Here is a 14,494-nt window from a genome sequence, read left to right on the forward strand (position 1 = left end):
GGCAGATCTCCAGCTGCTGTGGAGGAGACGGACAGTCATTAGTAAATGGATTCTCCCTCGCTGCTTGTATACTGGGTCCAGTTAAACAACCTAATCAAGCTTTAACTGTAGCTCCACTAAACTGTTCATGTTAACATCTTTAATGTTGGACCCCTAAAATAGCTTCTCTCCTTTCTCTCCTCCACCCTCACACACTTTACCTCCTTCCCCTCATCTAACTCCCTGCCTCTGTTCTCTTATGTCCATCCTTGCATGCCTCTTCTTCCTCCAACTTTTAATAAACTTCTTCCAAATTCTACCTCCAGTCCAAAACACGAGATCAGTCCCCTACACTCTCCACTCCAGCCCGGCTGCTCAGCTTCCAGGGCCTGTTGAAAATACTCCTTATTTTTAGCTATTTTTAGCATCACAATAAAGCTCAACAAAAAAGAAACACTTCCCAGCATTTCCAGACATTTCACATTAAATGTGCTTCTGGGGAGGGGAACTGTTCCACCAGCAGCCGCCTGCCAAAGCAAATGTAATCCAAAGGAAACAATAGCATGAAAACACCGATTTTTTTTTTTCATGAGCTGCTTTTTAAACGAACGCTGAAATCAGTATTTTAAAAAAAAAAAAAAAAAAAAGGTCTGTGACATTTGAAATAAAGAGTGGTTTTGTTGGTTTGCAGGGGAAAAGTAATATCTTCCAGAAATATTGCAGGGCCTGGAAACAGACGCCTGGAGGGAGCAGGGGGATGAACTGGGCTTGACTGGAAGGAGCCCAGATGTCCTTACGTCAAGTCAGCGCTCTGTTAGCAGCTGCTTTTACAGAACACTGGATCTGATGTTACACTTCAGACTGAATTCATCATTTAACTAACATTTATGTGGTAACAGAGCAGAGTCCCTGTAGCTAAAGAAACGTTTTCTTTCAGACTTTTAAAGACTCTTTGAATGCCACTCGGACTTAAATTTATGACCAATTTTACAACAACTGAAGAAAAAAAAACATGAAGCGACATCAGTTGTTAAGGGTTGAGGACATTTGTCTAAATGTTTTTTGTAACATGAAGCAAGCTTTTTTTTAATAATGTGGCACAGACACGAGTAGAAGAGATCTGGGAATCACTTGGAAATTGTTTGCCAGTTTTTAGGGGGCTAATTTTTTTGTATTTCTCTCTCTGCATTTGGGATTTCACTTGTATGTATTGCCTTCAGCAATGCTGCAAAATCTTGGTGAAATGGCCTTTTTTCATTGAATATGCACAAGTCGTTTAGCTATCCTGATCTGCGTGATAGTAATGCGAGAGGCATTTGGTAATTTCTTCTTTTAAATATATATATATATATATATATATATATGGTACATTTTACATAGTACATCAGGAAAAGAATCTAAAAGTCCTACTCCCCATGCCTTAGCATTTCTAAGACTTTGGATAGATTGATTTGAGGCATTTTAATACCAATTAAGGCTTAATTTTCTGCCTTTTTAAAGACTTTTTAAAAGATCAGCTAAATAGCCCTGCAAAATCTTAAATAACCAAATTTTGTTTAATTTGCAATTCACTGTGATGTACCAGGTGCAGTAACAGTTCATGCCTGGCTGGAAATGAAATATGAGTGTTGTTTGATTTCAATATCATGATCTGCATGATGTTAATGTGAGAGGCATTCGGTAAATTAAAAAGATGTTGCCAATTAATTAGAGGTATTGCAATGCTACGTCAGAAACATACGATCACATAATCCTGCTTCCCACATCTTTGCATTTTTAAGACTACTGAAAGACTGATTTAAGACATTTTAATACCAATTAAGGCTTTATTTTTAGATTTATTAATTAAATGCATTCTAAGACTTTTTAAGGAGCTCTGGATTTAGTCAAACAAGTTCAGTTCAAAGTCTGGTTGGTTTGTGGGAAACAGAAACTCTCTGCCTCAGTTTGATGGGAACTAAACAAGCACACACGGAAACCAACAGGAAACCTGTGTGTGTGTGTGTGCGTGCGTTTACCTGTGGGTGAGCTGTAGGACACGGTGATGTCTCCGGTGAGGTCAGCGGCGGGGTAGTGGCCGTTGAGGAAAGCGGAAAACATCACAACTGTAGAGGAACCGACACCTGAAGAGAGAAAGCAAAGATAATCAGTGAAACGCATTCCTGAAATAGAGAAATGAGTATCTCTCACTTATCAAAAATCTTTTTTTTCTTTAATGTAAAAATTTGATGTTCTCTGCCCATCTTTATTTTATATTTTACATTATATTATTTTAGAATATATATTAAAAAAAGTTTGAGAAATAAAATACATTAATGCTTTCACATTTGAAGTCATTTAATTCAAATAATGCCTGCGTTACAAACCGGAGGTGTGGAGTTCAAGGATTCTTTACTGTCATTTCAGCTGTGCAACACATGAAAAGAACGAAAAGTTCTCATGTGATCATTAAATAATAACATTTTAATAAAATTAAACACTAGGTTATCAAATAAGTAATGAAATGAATAAACAGATAAAATAAGCAAACAGAAAATAGTTTTAAAGGGATTAAGGAGGCGGGGATGGTCTAATGAAAGACGACTGAGTTGCATTATGGGAAGTGTAGGATGCACTGTAAAAAGAGATTGACCCATTTCTCCCCAAACTGTATAGAAGGACATTATAAATCACTGCAGTTCCCCTTTAAGTCATTTGTGTTATTACAACTGTTAATGTCATTTTCTTTGAGAACAGAAGTTCCAGTTTGACTCCGACGTTGAACGATAGATGAGGAAACAAAACGCACACACACACACACACACACACACACACACACACACAAACTTAAAGAGTCAGCATTCTGGAGGTGTGGACACGACAGGATACAGAGAACCCAAAACTAACCAGACCCCTTACTGTACACACACACACACACACACACACACACACACACACACACACACACACACACACACACACGCACGCACGCATACTAAACATCTCCAGGCAAGGTGAGGACAGAGGATTAACAACAGTAACCAGAACTTTAACTCCAATCCAAGTGCGCGCACACACACACACACACACATACACACACACACACACACACACACACACACACACAGAAACTCTGTGAGAGCGGGGCGATGACTTGTAGCTTCCCTCCAAATACCCCAAAACCAACAGAGAGAGAGAGAGACACAGAGACACAAACAAGCTGCAGAGGAAAAGCATGGATCAAATACAGACGGAGAGGAAAGGATATATTACAGCTAATGGCTTCATGCACACACACACACACACACACACACACACACACACACACACACACACACACACACACACACACACACACACACACACAGGGTGGGGTGGTGGTGTAATGGGCCGTGATGTTCCTGAGCTCTGCCTGTTACAGGTGACTGAACCCCAAGTATGTGTGTGTGTGTGTGTGTGTGTGTGTGTGTGTGTGTGTGTGTGTGTGTGTGTGTGTGTGTGTGCGCGCGTTGTGTGTCCTAATGGAGAAAGTGTAATGACTGAAAGTAAGAAGACTGTGTGTATGTGTTTGAAAATGTTTATTTATGACTGTATAACACTGTGTTTTTGTGCAAATGTATTCATTAAATTAAACCTCGCTGACCTTCAAAACACACACACACACACACACACAGCCGAGGCCTCTCGGGTTGAAGACAGACGGAGCAGGAGGAGACGAGATGGATGAGAGGAGATGAAAGCGGAGAGGAGGACTCGTACGCTTTGACAGACGGAGGAGAAGATTAACGATAAGAAGCAGACAGAGACTTTCTCCTCACTCTGTCAGACGCCCCGACAGCGTGACCTCCTCCCTCCGCTCCTCTCCCACACTTCTCTCTCCTCCCTAGCATCCATCCCTCCTTCTTCTCCCTCAGCCTCCTCTTAACCTCCTCTCCTCCTCTTCATCTGTTCTTCTATACCCAATGGAGTCTGACTGATGGTGGATTTGTTAAGGCCAGTAATCAAATCAACACTGAAAGTTCAAAAATGTAACAATAAATCTGTCAGATACTCATTTCTGATAAGTAATGTTCTTTATTTGGAGTCAGATGAGGAGACAAATACCACTATTGAAATCCAGAGGTACCATCCAAGTCATGCTATCTTCCCAGAAAGGGGGCCAAATAACTTTTAAATAAATATAAAAATAAATTTTGGCTACATTTTATGATGGAAAACGATGGCATATCCACTTCACAGTTTTTTTTCTGTCCTTTGATTCCTAATCAAAACAATCTGGGAGGAACTGTTTTACCTTGTTAATATGGGCTTCATAACTATTGAAATTCTGCAGTTACTCATGACTGTGCTCCACTTCATCCTCCCTGTTTCATCTTTTCATCTTTCCCTCTCTCTCCCTCTTTTCTCCCTCCTCTTCATTTCACCTCTCTCCTTGCTCCCTCTCTCTCCGTCTCTCTCTCTCTCCCTGTCATCCTGTCTGTCAGCAGAAGGCTTTTAACCTGCGTGACCTCAAGGTCAAACTGGTCAGACTGGTTTAAGTGCTTTAAGTGTTCCCAGGCCCATTAAGACCAACAAACAACACCAAAGAAGACACAAAGTGATCCCTCCTCTCCTCCTCCTCCTCTTTTCTTTTCTCTCTCCATCCATCTCTGTCTCTTTCCTCTCCAGCTTGTCATTACACATTCAGGCCCATGCGAGCAGGTCAGGAGCTGCAGGTAACATGTGCGACCTGGAGGTCCCACCCAGTGAGGCCGTTCAGACTGGTCCCAGTGTTCTCAGGCGCATTAACCCATTAACACCAGCGCCAACCAAAACAAACGCCACAAAGGACGCTGAAATCCCCGATTCACTGCCTCTCCTTCTCCACGACTTCCTTTTTCCACAACTTTCTCCATCTCTACTTTCTTATCCCCCTCATTAAATTCTGTTTTTCTAACTTAAGGTCACCGCTTTTTACTTCTACACCTTCTTTATTCCCATATTTCTCCCTCTGTTTTCTCTAAAGAGAGGTTACGAGCCCTAATCTCATTTTCTTGCTCCACTTTTATCAACTTCTCCTCTATCTTGTTACCAGTTTTCGCCCACTGAGTGGATCATCCAGAAATTTTGAACCCACAATTCCTCTGTGAAATCGTGAACTATCACCTCCCAGAAATCCCTCATACGTGTCCGCTACCATGTATGAGAGGCTCGCCTTTCCATCATGGCTCCATAACACGCCTGCGTGGCCTTGGATTGTAAATAATGACGGCTAGTGCGGTGGCTGCAATACAAATAAAGCTGCTAATGTTTTTAACATCCATTGCCATGGTTACTCAGATGTTATCACCAGAGGAGAAGTGGCAGAACATCACTCAGTGGAAACACAGTCATCTGGCAATTGTGTTTAATCCACATTTCGAAAATAACGCTTAATTTTTGTGCAAATGTGAATGGAAACCCACCTAATGAGAGCATGACACATTTGTGGGTTGCATCTTCATGGCAGCACAAACATTAAGGCAAGCAATGTTATTATTATTTTAAGCTGGTAAGATGATGACCTTAAAATGCACTCTACCCTCCTGCTTATCATTTTGCATCATTTTTTCATTTAGTAAAGCAAAGAGCAGAGACGGTATGTTGGCTATTTGGTTTTATTTTGGTTTATTTGGTTAAAGGTTTCCTTTCTGTGTGTATGTGTGTGTGTGTGTGTGTGTGTGTGTGTGTGTGTGTGTGTGTGTGTGTGTGTGTGTTGCAGTGCTAGAGTTGTCCTCAGGTTATAGTACTTGACAGCTCAGGTTAAACCAAGTTCTGCCTGTTTGGAAGAGGTGAAAGGTCAAGAGGGGTGGAGATGGCGATCTATACCGCACAAGGAGATGGAAATGGGCCGTGTGTGTGTGTGGGTGTGTGTGAGTGTACAAAATCACACATCTTGTCATGTTTAGAGGCAAACAGGGGAATCTGAAGTGACCAGCGGTGAGGTGTTAAACACTGACCTTTGACCTCTACAGGTCAGGATCAGGTCGTGTCCCTAAACACAACAAACCTGATCTCTACTCAGAGATAAAATGTCCAACATGAGGGGTTTTATTTTTAAACCTATCTCCTGATTCAGATCAAGCTTTCGTTTGGCAACTTAAACATTAACATTTTTAGCAAAGATTTGTTGATTCAAACAGGGAAAATAAAAATCAGCCCAATGCCAAATTAAGAAAGTTTACAGTTTTTGATATTTGATTCCACAGATATTAGTTCAATAGGTACTACACTATCATTGTCCTGTTTGTAACTTGAGTGTGTGTGTGTGTTTTTAAGTGTGTATTGTGTGCGCCATGTGTTCACAAATGGAAAATGTTCATGTTGGAAACACAAAAACACCCCAAATCTGAGTTACAGAATCTATTGTGATTTGTGATAATGGGCTTTATGAATAAAACTGACTTGACCTGATATGTAACAAAAAAAGTAATTTTATTCTTTTGGCTGGTGGATTTCATCTACGAGCTCTCTTGGCTGGTGAGTCAAAAAATGACTTTTTTTCTGCTGAACTTACAAATTGTTCGAGCATCAGTTTGAGAGTCAGTCATGAGTATGAAACTGATTCTGTGTGATTGATGAGTGTGAATGTGTGTGACAAAAAAAGAGAAGATGAGCGGTAACAAGACAGAGAGGGAGAAGAGGAAAGAGGAGGATGTGGAGGAGGAGAGAGGGAAAAAATAAAGACGCTGGGGGAGAGCATGACAAATAAAAGAGAGGAAGCAGAGAAAAGATGGAGAGAGCAGGAAAAGGCAGAGAGTGAGAGTGGGAAAGAGAGAGAGAGAACAAAGGAGGCAGTGTGTGGTGAACGGGGGGATTGAGCCGCCATCTGAGACGAATAAAAACTGGAATAACAATAAAAGTCAGAAGGCGCTACCTCCCCTCCTCTTCCTCCCCCCTCCTCCCCTCCTCACACACAAACTGAGCAGCACACACACAAACACACACCGACATCACCACTTTTACTGTGCTTTGTTTTCTGTTGAGCACTCTGTGACAAATCCCTTTTGCGCTTACACTGAACACACACACATCACACGGAGACAAGTGTGGATGCACACGGAGGAGAATCAAAGACACATGTCGTACACTGTAAAGCCCTCTGAGGCAAAACCTTGTTTTGTGATAATGGGCTATATAAATAAAACTGACTTGAAAAAAACTGACATGACACACACACACACACACACACACACACACACACACACAAAGTAATGTTTGTGTGTAGTCTGATGTGTATCACTGTGTGTGTAAAGATACATGAGTGTGTGGGAAGCAGAAAGTGAGCAGGTGAGGGTGTGTGTGTGTGTGTGTGTGTGTGTGTGTGTGTGTGTGAGATAAAGTGATGATGAGAAACAGACGGGCAGTTGTCACAGCAGCAGTGTTGTTGTTCTTGGTGTTGCTGTGTTTCTCTAAATTACGGCCACATTTCCCCCCAAACACTCGCTGCTTTGTCGCAGCTCCTTGTATCTGCTCTTTTTCTTTGGCTCTGTTTATATTACACACAATAAAGGTTCAAATGAGTCATCAAATCACATCAGAGCAAATGCAGAGTGAAGGAGAAACTGGAGAGTTCTGTATATAAATACCACAAACACTATAATAAAGGGTCCCACACATTTTCACTGACAAGATTTCCAAACTTTTCCATGATTTTTCAAGGACTTATAACAAAATATAATGACCATTCACAACAAATACCACAAACGGAGTTGTGTAATAAACTTATCTTCTAACTTATAAACTTTATCGCCTCTGGCTGCAATCAGCATTTATGGGACCACAACACCTGCGTAAACACACTAATTTCAGCTCTTAAAGCAATGAAATCCAATAATGCGCCGTCAGTAATTACTATCCATCTCCTCCTAAGCAGTTAAAACACCGAACCAGATACATCTGTACCGAGTTTGACAGAGAGACTGAATCAGTCAGAGATATATAAAGAGAAGAAACCACTGAAAAATTTTCACAGATCTCTGTCCCTGCTGCTGTCTACTGTTTACCTCTTCACCAGCCACATGACGAGCGACACACCAACATAACAACATACACACATAAAAGCTAGAAAGGCAGACTCATGAGGTTTGTTCACTAGCAATGGGAATGCAATGTTTGGTGTGAAAAAGCCTTGAGCCAACTTTTTACAGAACAGATGAGGAAAAAAAACAAGGACTATCTTGACAGATAGCTCCCATCCTCTTATTTGGTTGTTTTACTAACTGCCTGCCTGTGTTTTATTGTGTTGTCTACTGTGTCTCCTGTCGATTCATCTGGAGCTGAACTAGCTCTTTGCACCTAAACAGTGGCGTTAACCTTTGAAACCTCAGCAAACTGACTTGATTTCTTTCATAAACACGGGAAGGAGTTAATGAGTAAAAAATTAGAAATGACCCTAGAATTAGCAAGAAATTTGTAAAAAGTACAAAAAATATTGCCTAAAAACTGAAAAAAATAAATTGAAAAAGTGCTTAAAATTGTAACAACTCTTTAAAAACATTTAAATATGTAATTACAATAATTAGTTATAAATATAGTTTCCCCTAGCTTTTTTTCCCCTAGATTTAAAAAATAGTTTTCTAAATCTGCTAATTTCTTGAAAAATGTAGACTGCTTATTATCTTTTTTGTTTCATGTTTTTTGAACAAAATCACACCAATTTGCTTAAGGTTCAAAGGTTTAAATATTTGTCAAAGGCGTCTGAGAGCAGAACAAGAAAAGTGATGTTGCTTCAAGTTTCAAAGGGATAAGATTAATTAAACATTTCCTGGTGATGTAAGTTATATTGTGAAATGTTTTTGCATTTTTACTTGTGCATGATTTACATCTACGGACATGCTGCACTGACATAGAGTTTACAGCCGGCAGTATTTAATCTGCAGCTCCGACACTTCCTCTGCAGTCCATAAAGCAGGGTGAGACTTTCTGAACCAAATCATAGAATAAACTCTGACATCCAGCTCCTCTGAGCCAAGTTCCAGCATTCACCAAAACTCACGCAGCCTCCTTTAATTTATTTATTCCTAATTTTCCAGGACTCTAGCGGATGTGAAACACTCCGTTTGAGTCCTGAGGGTTGGACACAGTGGTCTTGCTGCCTCCTGGTTCTTTTTGGGCCAAAGCAGGCCAATGAGGGAGTCACGAAGGGAGGAGAGGAAGAAGAGAGAGGGGAGGAAGAGAAGAGAAAAGTGTGTGTGTGTCTGTCTGTGTGTGTGTCAGTGTGTGTGTGTGTGCGTGTGTTCAGTGGCTCTCATGTTTCGCAGTAGAGAGCTGTTGATTGACGAGTGGAAGCCAGCGCCAGATTTCTGTGAGCAGGAAGACAAAAGAGCGTGACATAAACACACACACACACACCGCTCTTTCCCTTCAAGTGTGTGCGTGTCTATATTTAAACAGAGTGACATGTGCATGCGTTTATGGTTATATGTTCGTGGATATGAATGTGAAAGTATTTATGTTATTTGAGTTTGTGTGTGTGTCTGTGTGTGCGCACATGCGTGCGTGTGTGCATGCGTGCGCATGTGTCTGACAGAGGCTTCTGAATCTGACCCGTGTGACCGCTACCTAAACCCGTGTAAACAAAGCATCTCTTTAGTGGCATAAACGTGACGGTGCGGTGACTCATGGCCTCTGATCTTCCGTGTAAACAGCGAGACGTTGAGAGCTGCTGCCAAGAAGAGAAAAACCTGCAGAATCAAACCAACTCGACCAATTCCAGAAGCATTTTTTTCTTTCACTCTTTTGGCCTCTTCTTCAATGAATTTACTTTTGATTATGTTTGAGTTTTTGTTGGCAGAGTTTTCATTGTCTGTTCAGACGTGGCAGCTATCACTGCTCAGGCAAACTACTTCACAAACCAAGTTTTTTTCCGCTTAAACTTATGTTACATGATCCGAGGTGGAGGCAGAAAATGTCTCATGTAAGCTAGGCCTGATGATCGACTTTTAAAGTGTCTAAAAACATACAATCTTGTAATGAATGTTTACTGTTGATCAGTCTTCTCCATTTAGCTTCATGATGGGGAAAAAATGTTTTTTATATTGTGCAAGCCTTCTATTCTCCTATTCTAATACTTTATATTGTTGCATGTTGTATTTACCTCAGCATTATTGAAAATGAGGGTTCACCCTCAATGTGTTTCCAGAGGTTTAAATCAAAATAAATGATGATAAAATAATGAAATTAAGATGTACCAACAAATATAGAAAGTGTTCAGTGACACATCTGATCTGATTTTGAAGCTAGTTAATTTTTTCTTTTCCAACAATGCAGCTGGTAGCGCGGTCTCCGACACGGTGGCTGGCAGCAGGGATCTCCAATATGGTGGCTGATAGTGCGGATTTCCAAAGGCTGGCAGCCGGGATATCTAACACAGGGCGGACCTCTGAAACAGCTGCTGGCAGCATGGATCTCTGACTGCGCAGATCTGCAACACGGCTGCTGGCAGCACGGACCTCTGACACAGTGGATCTCCAGCACAGGCTATTGGCAGCTATAGAAGAAGTAGGCCTACTCAAAACACTTTTTCCAAGTAAAATGATCAATAGTACACCAAATACTCTTTCGTAAAAACCTCAAACTAAAAACGGCGCCCGCTGGTATCGCGGATCTCCGACACGGCGGCTGGTGGCGCGGATCTCCGCTAGTAGCGGGGATGACACAGCGCGGATCTCTGCTGGCAGTGGGTATATCTCCGACACAGCGCGGATCTCTGATACGATCTCTGAAATGTCTGAATTTTATAAACAGTAAAATGTTCAGCAGAGGAAATAATCCAAACTTATTTAGATTCCTGGAGGCTACTTTGTGTTTAAGTTTTTGTCAGATTTTGGCTGAAAGTGTTTTACAAAACAAGGCTGTGTCATTGCATGTAATGATCTTTCTTTTCATCTTTCTTTTCCTCCTTCAAGTCTGCAAATCATTATAAAAAGCCAATTACAACACTGGTCACATGTACAGCATCTATGGTACTATTATTCATAATATTAATTTTAAAAGTACCAATGAGGATTCTGAAGCGTTGGGCAATTTATATATAAAATGTTTGATAAGAACATATGTCAAAAAATATGTTGGTATGATGAAAATATCCGACATAAGGACATGGACATACTGATGCAAGAAGTAATAAATACAAAACCTGTGAATCATAAAATCTGCCAAAATATGAATCAAAGTCATAAAAAATAAAAGATGTGATGGATATAAATGGAGGAAACTGAGAGGAAATATACTGCGTGTTGTGCAGAAAGCGCATCATGTTTGAATTAACAGTTCTGGAGGTCATGTACAGTATACGTACAGATAAGAATGCAGTGTGGTGAAACGCATTACATTTCTGCGCCGACGCATCATGAATCATGGGAGCCCAGTGGTCAGTTTGATTCAGGGCTCACAATAAATGGATGGCGTTCCAACCGCTCACATCTTGAAATCATAAATTCACAATCCATAACTGGTCCCGCTCAAGAAACTTAGAGACTACTCCTCTCTGATGGATGATGGTCTCAGCAAATGTCGGGAGCAGTTTTGGAGGAAAATCTGACGTTTTTCTGGTTCTGATCCAGATTCTGAGCCCGAGTACATGACTTCAAAACATGAGTGTCGACAACGCCCATGCCATGTCAGGATAACCTGCATCTTTTCATTTGACCTATGACCTTAAACTGAATCATCTTCAGTGGGATTCATAACCACACAATGATAATTCTGTTAATTACTAGATGATCTGACGACAATTTTACTCAGTATTTCTCACCTATCTTTTAATGTTTATGTCTCCGGTCTGATCTCGAGTGTACAGCTGATAGCTACATGGTTTATTTACATGAAGTAACAGAAGTGCATTTGTAATGGACTTCGGTTGGGATACAGAGTTATTATGTTCCACTAAGGAGCGGCTGCTGAGTCACATGTAGGGATGGGGATCGAAACCCGCTTCCATTTAGGACCCGCTTACTCCTTTAGCTCCATTAGCTGCTGCTGCACGACACCGGCTCAAAATACAATAATTTATTTCCTATTCTGGCTGAAAGTAAAGCCAGTTCTGTAAAAAACGTACTGTTGCCTCATTTTTTCACTGAATAATAGAAAAGTATAAATAGTGGTATAGATAAGGACTCGGATTGTAAAGGAGCCTCAATAATGGTATCAATTTCAATAAAAATCAACAATCCCCTTCCCTAGTCATATGAGATACTTGGTATGATTTGGCAAACTGGTCGGGTCTGGTGTTTGGCTTTATATCAAATTGGTTTAAAAAAAATTCATCTTAAATGTGAATGTAAAAAACGGTGTGGTGAGGGTGTGCATTTTTGGGATTGGGTCTTCATCAGGAAGGTTTAATGCTTCCTGGAGAAGATGCACAAAGTCAAGTGAGCTCAGTGCAGCTTGCCGAATGCAAAACATGTTTTTTTAGGAGTCCGTATGTGTTTGCAACTTTCATAAATCAAGTCTCCCAGTTTGAAAACGCCCTCAATTTTAGTGTTTTTTTCTTTTTTTAATGAGTAACAACAAAGGCATTTGAAATGTGGTGGACATGTTTCAGTCCAGTCCAAATACGCCAAAGAGGTGACAAAATGAAACTGATTCAGGGTAACACAGAGACAAATGTCAACAGCTGACAGCCGTGAAAACAAAGCATAACAGAATGACAACAGCACAAGTCTGGACTGACGCTCACACTCAGCTCCTTAGTGACATTTTCTAAACTGGTAACCACCAAAGAGAGACACAAGAGGAGCAAGTGTAAAAGACAGGAGCTATGCTATGTTTATGCATTTTATTGGTTCTTTTTATTAGTTATCATTTCTTTATTTCTTTTGTACTGAACTGAGTACTTGACGCTATGTATTACACCAAGACCTGAGTACTGCATTTCTGTGTTTTTCATGGTGAGAATGACACTAAAGTATCCTTGATGTGTCTTTATAAAATGCAACAAATTAAATGTGGTTTAGACCACAGAAAACAAACTTAAGGCGTGATCAACAGTCCTGCTCCATACGAACACCGACAGGCAGAGTAAGGCACCAACACCGCCAGGGTTAGAGGTTTAACTCCCACTGGAGCCACAGATTTTAGAGTGTGTGTTCCCATGGTTTGGATAAAATCCTCCCATGACTGGTTTACATTTCACACTCTGTAAATTTACACTCGCACACAAGAAGGTGGAGAGAGTCAAAGAGAGGAAACAGAGGACGAACAGATTTGTCCGACAGCTCAGAGCACCTTGTTACAGGCCAAGTGATGTTCTTTTAATGAGCCGACAGCAGATATCAGTGTTTGGGGTCGGCAGGGTGTGTGCGTGTGTGTGTGTGCGTGCGTGCACACAACGTCTGGGTGACTCACATCAAAGTCAGCGCCGTGTGGTCGAGTTGACCAAGTCTCCCCAACAGCCAGACGACTGAACACACACACACAGCATAAGAGGCTGATAAGAACTGAGCAAATACATGCCGACACACACCTCTCACTCACTCAGTCACTCCCTGTGTGTCTGTGTGTGTGTCTGTGTGTGTGTGTGTGTGTGTGTGTTCAGACTGTGGAGGAGGACATGATGGAGAAACTACGGCTCTCTCATATCATCCACACAGACAGACACACAAAGAAAAGCTGTTATAGACTGACCCATTGGCTCCAGAACAAACTGGTCCTGAGTGACGGCCAGAGGAGGCCGGATACCAACGGTCAGCTTCGAGGACTGAACAACACTGCGGGCCTTCACCTTCACCTGCAGAGAGACAGACAGATTCTAAGAGTAAGACGAGGGGACAGCAGGTGTGTGAAGGAGACAAAAACAAAACAGAGATAAAAGACAAGAGAAAAAAATGTAAAGAAATCGATGTGCGGCAACAGCTCACCTGTATGGTGACTGAAGGGACGGGCAGACCGTCGATGTCTTGGATCAGAGCTTGCTGTAGACAGAGACAAAGACAACAATGAGTCTGTGTCTGTGCGTGCGTGCGTGCATGTGTGTTGCGTATGTGTGAATGTGTCTCTGTGTGTTTACCGATGGGTTGTCCATGCTGGAGGACACAGCAGCTGTAACGATCAGGTCCTCCTCAGCCTCCGCTTTAGGAAGGATGTCTGAAATAAATTATAAATAATATAATACTTTTATACAAAAACACTGAACCAGTGATTTCCCTCTGTTGATGTTTCATATAAACTGCGGCTAATAAGATTCTCAAAAGAAGCAGACAGAAGCAAACATCTTAAAATAATCTGTAATTAAATAATTCATTGAGGGCATTCTAAAAAGCCGACTCCACTGTCTTTTAATTTCAAACATCTTATGACAGAATGTAACTTGCTAATTCTGCAGCAATCTATTGATCTATAAAAAATGGTTAATAGTTATCTATTGAAGACATTCTAAAATAAGTAAATATAACACATACTTGCTCATTAGGACTTCGGAGGGTGTCCAGAAAAACTCCAGTTTTTCTGTTTATTTATTCAGTTTACATTTTTATTTATGTTGTTTTTTGTTATTTTTATTTCTTCATTTTGTTAT

The 14,494-nt window shown here is 40.9% G+C and overlaps 1 protein-coding gene across 2 annotated transcripts in view; it reads right to left on the minus strand.

Moving 5' to 3' along the window:
• bbs9 (Bardet-Biedl syndrome 9) overlaps positions 1–14,494 on the minus strand; it is a 184,844-nt gene that overhangs the window by 130,787 nt on the left and 39,563 nt on the right. For both annotated transcript variants that reach the window (XM_088084690.1, XM_088084689.1), the window contains exons 11-14: positions 13,988–14,064; positions 13,839–13,892; positions 13,606–13,708; positions 1,998–2,102 (exon numbers count right to left, since the gene is read on the minus strand). In XM_088084690.1, the coding sequence (XP_087940816.1) occupies positions 1,998–2,102; positions 13,606–13,708; positions 13,839–13,892; positions 13,988–14,064 (339 nt within the window). The remainder of the gene's footprint in view (positions 1–1,997; positions 2,103–13,605; positions 13,709–13,838; positions 13,893–13,987; positions 14,065–14,494) is intronic.

The sequence above is a fragment of the Plectropomus leopardus genome, chromosome 11 (assembly GCF_026936395.1).
Source record: "Plectropomus leopardus strain MGB_pleo_1.0 chromosome 11, ASM2693639v1, whole genome shotgun sequence".
Classification (NCBI taxonomy): domain Eukaryota; kingdom Metazoa; phylum Chordata; class Actinopteri; order Perciformes; family Serranidae; genus Plectropomus; species Plectropomus leopardus.